Source organism: Amphiprion ocellaris, chromosome 20, assembly GCF_022539595.1.
Source record: "Amphiprion ocellaris isolate individual 3 ecotype Okinawa chromosome 20, ASM2253959v1, whole genome shotgun sequence".
Taxonomy (NCBI): Eukaryota; Metazoa; Chordata; class Actinopteri; family Pomacentridae; genus Amphiprion; species Amphiprion ocellaris.
The window spans coordinates 6,951,739-6,960,120 of NC_072785.1; the positions used below are offsets into that span (position 1 = coordinate 6,951,739).

Here is an 8,382-nt window from a genome sequence, read left to right on the forward strand (position 1 = left end):
CATCTCCTCCTCATGGTCCCAATTCTGTAACGGCGATAAATTACCCGTCCCGGAAGCACGTGAAATCACCTCGAATGCAGGTTTGATTCAATAACAATTTTTTTTTTTATTCAAGCTTTCACATTTACATCACTGTCCAAACCAAGCCAGGGAAGTTTTTAATGTACAAAAAGGAAAAGAAAAAGACACTCGTTGAACCATACTCCTAGACATTCATCAATTATTCAGACTTAAACTGCCTGTTGGAACATAGATTCATTCATTTGTCTTATATTTTATATGCAATGTTTTAATTAGCCTCCATATGCACCTGACTCTATACATCCAGTCGATAATGTTTAAGTAAAAAAGAAATCTTCCAATTTTGCTGCTCAGCTGCCAGTTTATCAGGCACACCTGGCTAAAACTAATACAATCTGATCTCCGTGAAAATTGTAATATTCCAATTTTGTCAACGATTGTAGGGCTATAATACAGTTCTATGATGAGAATAGCACCACAAACTGCAACCTGCAACAAAATGGGAACATTACAGCTGACATGAAGTAGGATTTACTGCAAGACGGCATCACTTTGGGCTAGGTGAACCCACTAAACTGTCAACAAAGTGTATTATCTGCATGTTTGCCCCTACAGATGATATAAATGTTAGGCACATTCTACTGGCAGACTGGAGTTTTTCCTCATGAGCTACTGGCACGCATGGTGAGTCGGTCACTTATGAAATTTCTTGCTGGAATTTTTTGCGTGATCCAGTAGGAGTTGGCATGGTGTGAACTGATTGCCGTAGACGGCCTCGAATCTCCTCATCTTCTCCACCAGCTTGTCGGCACCAAAGGAGTCCACGAAACGGAAAGGGCCTGGAAGCAGTGAAGTAATATGTTAGAAATATTAACACACTGATAGCTGTGAATAATGAATATTTTGTACATCTAAAAAACCCTGTGCAAGATCTGGTTTTCTCCATATACCAAAAATATTTGCTGTATTGTTATTTTTCTACTTATGGACAAATCTGTGTAGTATAGATAAAATTCTGAGCAATATTAACACTTCTCTCAGTATTTCTATTCATGAAAGAATCTGTGCAATATCATTGATATGTGCAATACTGTTATTTCTAGAAATACTGGTTTATTTTAGATTTTTGTACTGATATCCTTAAATGTTTGCATTATCCCCTTTGCTGATGTAATAATGCAAACTTCCCCACTGTGAGACTACTAAAGGCTGAACTTATATCTTATTAGCACAACAGAGACACTGCTCTGCAAATTTTAGTTGAGATACAGGACTAAAACATAACACGTGGAGAAGTTATGCTGTCCTACAGCTATTCCTGAAGAACCAAAGGAGACCCTTTGGAGAAGTTAGTGATAGACGATATACTGAGGACAAGCAGCTGAGATGACCATGACGAAAGCTGAACTCTGACCTCCGTGGGATGGGGGGAATCCCAGCCCAAACACAGCCCCGATGTCTCCCTCCAAGGGGTTGTTCAAAATGCCCTCTTGCAAACACAGCACAGCCTCATTGACGAAACGGGAAACCAGCCTGTACTGCACATCGGAGTCTGATGAACTGCAAAAGAGTCACAAGAGAGAACACTATTTATGTAGTTAAACGTGACAATATAAAAAGCTAGTACAGTGCAGTGAAATACAATAAGTACTAGAAGTTTTATAAAAAAGTAGGTGGAAAGTGTTTCTTAAATTGCTGCATTGCTACTTCTGTAATTAACCTGTGTAGACTTACACAGCAGGATTTGCCGCCATCTTGAATTTCTCTAGGATGTCTCCAATTTCTGGGTTGACCTCTTTAACTTTGGATCCTGGCTGGTAGACGTAGCAACCCTTTCCCGATTTGCGGCCTTGAGAATAAAGGAAGCAGAAAGGAATACATTTAATACACAATGTACTACTTAAATGGGGGCACTGAATTCCAATATGGCTGGCCGCCCATACCCTTGAATCCCAGATCCACCATGGTCTTCAAAACATCTACATTTCCACCACCAAAGCGGGAGCCGAAAGCTTTGCCGAGGTCCTCAGCGACGTGAGCTGCGACGTCAATACCGACTTCATCGGCCAGTGTAGCTGCACCCACAGGGAACCCGAAGTTGGTGGTGAGGGCATCCAGCTTCTTGGGGTCAACTCCTTCCTGTATGTGTGAAATAATAATAATAATATGTATGACAACTTGACAACTGTCCTAAAATACTGAATGCTGACTTGAGTTCATCTTAAGGCCAATTTATGCTTCCATGTGTCCACAAGGGGTCATGTTATATAAATATTCATCTGCCAAAGTCCGCAATGGTCCAGGACCACACATACTGCACGCATATTGGCCACATGCGCCAGGAAAACAAATGGTGCTTAAATCAAATACATGTTACGAGAAGGCTGCGCAAGGAGATTGATCATTATCCACATCTTTATAAGTTATCATTAAAAGTTGTAATCATAGTCAGACTTTGGAAGTGCTTTGATTTGCACATGCTTTACATGGATGGCGGCCAAAACACAGTAAGAAGTTCCAAATTCTCCAGATATCCTGTGCTATGACCTCACACTGTTTTCGACACACTCCAGAAATAATCAGATGGACACAATGCTGCAGGGCAATCTGGAAATACCTGTTGTAAGTCACACACAGTCTTTCAGTAATGTCCACAGGACCTTGTGTTTTTTTCTGTGTACAGCAATGTGACTTTCTGCAGCAAAACAACATGTACATAAGAATGCAGAATGAACTGAGTCTGCTGTCAAAGGCCACATCAGTCGGTGCACTGGGATGCAGAAATCATTAAGTGGCCTTTTCTCACGCTTCATCTTCCTCTCAGTACTCTAACTGCGACAGTATGTAAGAAATTTGTATTTGCAACAAGAAGCAGTAAACTTAAAGCTGGATTCTGTATTGTAATATTACTAACCTGAAGAACTCTTACTGCTTCAGCCAACATGGGAGCCAGACACCTTGTGGTATAGAATCCAGGCCCGTCCTGCAAAGAAATATTTGATTACATTCAGTGCAATAAGACTGCAGTTGTTTACATGCATTACTGTATGTGTCACTGGGTCACTCATAATTGCTACAGATTCACCTAAATGGCTATACAACTTCACTGTTGACTACGTCTTATTTTTATGTTACATTGGGGATGTTCAATTAATAGATTTAGACAGTTTCAAAAGATACTCTCACATGGTAAGAACAAAACAATGAGGCAAAGTCTCACCCCGACAACTATGATGACTTTGCCCTGCTTCAGGCCGACTGCCACAGCAGAGGCTGTAGTGTCCTTTGACGTCTTATCAGTGGTTATAATCTCAAGAAGTTGCATCTTATCCACTGGAGAGAAGTAGTGCATTCCAATCACCTAGGGATACACAGAAAGTATTAAATACTGCTTCTTTTAATTTAGATGCAAACTTAGACTGTAAAATGCAATGTTCCCGAGTGCAAACCTTTTCTGGTCTCTTGCTGACAGCAGCAATTTCCTTGATGGGGAGAGCAGATGTGTTGGTGGCGAATATGCATTGAGGGGACACCACCTGCAGACAACAGCTTGTAAGATCAGAGCTCAAAGTGACAGTGAAAGTAATTCACAACAACTACAAAGTTACACTGACTGATTTCTACAACAAAGTGAGAACAGTCTCTTTGTAAATAAAGGGCCTACTGAGCCAGTTTTCAGTTACACTTACAGCCTCCACCTCCTTCAGGACTGCATGCTTGATGTTAATGTCTTCAAACACGGCTTCAATAACCATATCGGCCTTTTCAAAGCCTTTGTAATCCAGCTGCCCGGTCAAGTTGGACAGTATGGAGTCTCTCTGAAATGACGTGATGCTCTTCTTTTTGGTCTTGTCATTGAGCCTGTTTCAAAATAAAAGTGAGATGATGCAGCAATATAAATATTTTTACAAGTATTGCACAGTCACTGCTTTGATAATATTTGCTTCCAGGTTGTGGGTTAAATACTTTTCTGATATGAAATTTGACCTACCCCTTGTAGACCTGCTGCTCTCCTCTGGCCAGTCCAGCCAAAGCTGTGTCCTTCAGGATTGTGTGCACGCCTTTGTCCACGGTCACCTGGGCGATACCTGCTCCCATTAGACCTGCTCCCAAGATGGCAAGAGTCCTGGTGGTAAAGAACAACGACAATTTACCTACCACTAAAAATGCAATCAAAAAAGCAGGCGATCCCAATGCAGCACCAGAGACAAGCTGAAGATAGAATCCTAGAGTTCCTGTGTTAACTTACAGAGGATGAGTTGCTCGCCGGTTGTGCTTCGTTGACAGAAGGTGTACTACAGGATTAGGCTTATTAACATGTCCTTGTTAGTCATGTCCTTTTGCTAGTTTTTTAGGCCCACTACTTATGTCAGTGTTGCTGCAGCTCGCTTCATGTTAAATATTTATATTTTAAAGGCTCAAAGGCTGTAGTTTCATATTTCTCTGTAATGTAGCACAGTTAGTTTACTTTTCTCCCAGTCTTGGAAGTCAAATCATTATCTGACGCCCCCCAAAAATATAATGAAAAAATTAAAACAAGGTCACTTGTAGGTTTGATTTAACAACTCCTAGTCATCTATGAGACTTAAAATGTGTCATACTTGGCTCTGTCCTCAGCATCAATGATTTAACCATGACCAAACAAACTGATCTAAAATACCAAATGCAAACTGAACATGTGCTCATTTTCCCACCACAAATACAAGCTCTGCCTATGAAAGTCATGCACACTTACTTCACTTCTTTTTCAGGAGTTCCAAAGCGATTCTTCTTACATGCAACTTGCCCGTGGTACAGACCAATCAGGGCTGCAGACTCGGTGGTTTTTGCCAGCTGACCAAAGTTCTGAGACAAACGTGGAAATTGATGATGCTCACTAACACGCTTTACTGCTGTAAATGCTAAATGTGCTAATGATGGAGGCCAACAAACCGTACCTGAGACTCAGCTAAATATCCAGCAGTGGGCCCTTGTTCTACTCCAGTCTTCACACACTGAGAAAAATAAACAAAAAAACAGAAATCACTCAACAGAACAGAGAACATAAAAGAGGGTGGGAGCTGACTGCAAGATTTTCCAAACCAGATATTTACCTTTGACAAGCAGTGGTCAGTGACCTTTTGGCATTTTTGTAGTTTTTCAATATTTTTGTCAATTGTGTGATCACTCTTGCACACTTTTAGGACTCTTTTTACTATAAATGGTCAAGTCAAACAAATTTTTTATATTTCTCCCAATGGAGAGCTTATATGAAACCGGAACTTCAAAGTAGTGCCACACAGGCTAGTGTGAGCGTGACACCGTGACTTAAACTCTCAATACTAAGTATACTTTTAAACATAGCTGCTCAAATGTATTGCTCAGAAGGTGCTTCTACTTACCTCAATGATTTTCAGGGGTGCTGGATAAAGTCCCTTGCTCTGCTTCATAACTTTACCGTGGACAGTTTTGTAAATTTGATTCCGCACAAGCTCAAAGCTCATTATGTAATCTTGAATTTCTATGGAGAAAGAACATTTATGTTATACATGATGAAAAAAAAACAAACTCAAGTGACTACAGATTCAAGTACTAAGTAAATGCACTAAGACTCACTCTGCATTCTGCCTTTCTCTTTACGAAGAGGAATCTTCTTATTGGCAATACCTCTGGCACATTCAATGGCAATTTCCTCAAGGTAGTCTATTGTTCTTTCTTCTGGACTCTTTAGCCCAGGTCCTGTAATATGAGCAATAATACCAGAAAAATCATGCCAAAATGCTTGCATCTTTCATCCTAAAGACCGAATGAGTCAGACACCGATCAAACTGCACATATCATTTCTACATATGGCCATACGTTAACTACTTGTCTGATGCAGTTCAGTGTTATTAAACTATCTGTGAGTCAAGACAATGTTTTACCAAGAGGGTCTACGAGATGGTCAACAAGCCCCATCTTCTTGGCTTTATCTGCTCGGATATTTCTTCCTGTGAGCATCATGTCAAACGCACTGGGTAGACCAACCTACAGGAAAGAAAAGTGCACATAAGTGAAGCGGTCAATCGTTACTAATAAAGGTGTACTTCACTGTTTATGATATACATAGCGGCTTTAATGTAGCCTACACTTTGAAGCACAAAGTTGTTGACAACTAGACATGATGACCAGGAGGGTAATCTGTCACTGGGTTTGCAGAGTTTCAAAGGTGGACGTAAACATCCTAAACCAATTATGAGCATTAACCAGAGTATAACTAGATCAGGATGCTTTCACATGCTATTCTCTGGATCATCCTGTGTATTGTATTGTTCTTGTGTCTAATTAAAAGCCCAGGAAATCAAACAGCGGGGCAAATCAGGGAAGACTTCGGGAGTATAATTCCAGTATATACCATTTTGGGGAGTCTTTGTGTACCACCGGCTCCAGGTAGAAGACCCAGCATGACTTCAGGTGTACCGAGAACTGTTTTCTTGCTCTTTGTTGCAACTCTGTACTGGCAAGCAATGGCAAACTGAAACATATAAAGAGCCCATTAGAGAACATGCTACTAGCATTTATTTTCCACAAACACACAGTTGGTTGCTGAAATTACTTAAATTTACCTCTAAGCCCCCTCCTAAGCAAGAGCCATTGATGGCAGCGACAATTGGTTTAGGAGATTTTTCAACCTGCTCAAACATCTTCTGGCCTTCCTGAGAAAGTTTGGCTACCTCCTCTGCGTCCTTGCAGGCCTGGATCATACTGCATCAGATGTAGAGTATATTAAAAGAAAACCACAAAATCCAAGATACGATGAGCACAAGGAATATATTTAGGAGTTTTGTCTTACTTAATATCAGCTCCTGCAATGAAGCATCCAGGCTTTGAGGAGATAAGGACAGCACTGTTCACAGCATTGTCGGCCCACACTTCACCCATCACTTCTATCATCTCCTTTTGCATTTGGACTGACAGTGTGTTCACCTGGGAGGAGACATGTCAACAAGGTTCACATTTCACCGACACAACTCATGTGCGTAAACTCTTACATAGGTTATTTCATGAGTTCACACCTTTGAGTTTGGGTCATTCATCCGTATGACAGCAACATCGCCCTTCACCTCATAGTTCACATGAGTCCGGGCTATAAATAGAGAAAGAAGAAAGTGTAATTATGTCAGTGAACAGTCTATTTATATGTATAATATATGTATATATTATATATTATATGTATTTATAGTTATTTATATATCTATTTTTATGCATATTCTATATACACATGCAGTGGTTTTAAATACCTTGCATGGCAGGAACTACTGAGAAGGTGCGAAAAGAACTGCCTATAAAAGGAAAAAATACATTATTACAACTGCATCTTATATTTATGTTAAGTTTGCCACACATTACCAAGCTACTTATCGCCCACTTCAAAAACACTACATTATTAATTAAACTTCACCTGAACAAAATGTCTGTACAATAAAATAGGTGAACTGTCTATGAGGCATTCTCATCAGATTGCTGTGACCTCAGACTGTCTCAGCTCTACGGTGCAATCCCATGGAAAACGACCCTTCACCTACATTCTCCGCCTACCACAGATCAGTGGCCAACACAATGGCGAATGAATGGCACAAGTCCCTCAAATTTCTATCTTGTCTATCAAAATACAGTCTAAAAAGCCTCCACTGGCACGTTTTAAAGTTTAGAGTGAAAGCAAACTGTCTGAATTAAAAGCTTCATTTTGAACCAGGGCCGCTTGACTTGAAAGATTCCGGAGCAGTATTCTCCGTAGTATTCTATGACGCTAACAGCTAGTTCTAACAAGCTAATTATTCACCTTGGGCAACTAGCAAACCCTCCAATATTAAGTATCATTCTCCGCCGGTTTGCCGTAAATTTTACATATTAAATACTTGCAGGTTGTACCTGTGAGGAGAGCATATCTCTTTGCTGACAATCTGGAGAGAACACCAAGGGCTCGAACACCAGCCATCTTGGGAGCCGAGGTCAGTCTGCGGTGGTGTGAAGAGTGAAGCTAGCTAGCCTAGCTATCTGCCCCTGCGATCATCAGAGTGGAAGATTGCCGACTTGTGGTGCTACTTCCTGAAAATGATCAATCGGACAAGAAGCTGATTGGCTGTCTCCGAACAAGCTCGCACGCTATTGGTGAATTCTGCGGAACTCACAGCTTAGTGGACTTTCAAGACTTCAAAACTCCTCTTACCCCAAAATCGGTTAAGAACCAACGCTGATAATCGAGTAGTATTAAATCCACTCTATTATTGAAATTATATTAAAATATTTTTCCAGACTGCTGTAAGACAGTATTCATCGTTTGCCTACTGCAAATATGCAGGGTTAACAACTCTCAATCTAAATTATTGCAATAGCAGCATG

The 8,382-nt window shown here is 40.6% G+C and overlaps 1 protein-coding gene across 1 annotated transcript; it reads right to left on the reverse strand.

Annotated features, from left to right (window-relative positions):
- Positions 1–81: 81 nt before the first annotated feature.
- On the reverse strand, positions 82–8,062 carry hadhab (hydroxyacyl-CoA dehydrogenase trifunctional multienzyme complex subunit alpha b). Its single transcript, XM_023271806.3, has 20 exons — positions 7,912–8,062; positions 7,281–7,322; positions 7,056–7,126; positions 6,833–6,966; positions 6,606–6,744; positions 6,395–6,514; positions 5,925–6,027; positions 5,617–5,739; positions 5,403–5,521; positions 4,959–5,015; positions 4,757–4,866; positions 4,013–4,147; positions 3,711–3,882; positions 3,471–3,557; positions 3,242–3,382; positions 2,936–3,004; positions 1,965–2,160; positions 1,756–1,870; positions 1,436–1,581; positions 82–860 (listed from the first exon to the last, which is right to left on the reverse strand). The coding sequence occupies exons 1-20, from the start codon at positions 7,976–7,978 to the stop codon at positions 715–717; spliced, it is 2,292 nt and encodes a 763-aa protein (XP_023127574.1). The 5' UTR covers positions 7,979–8,062; the 3' UTR covers positions 82–714.
- Between the last annotated feature and the right edge of the window lie 320 nt (positions 8,063–8,382).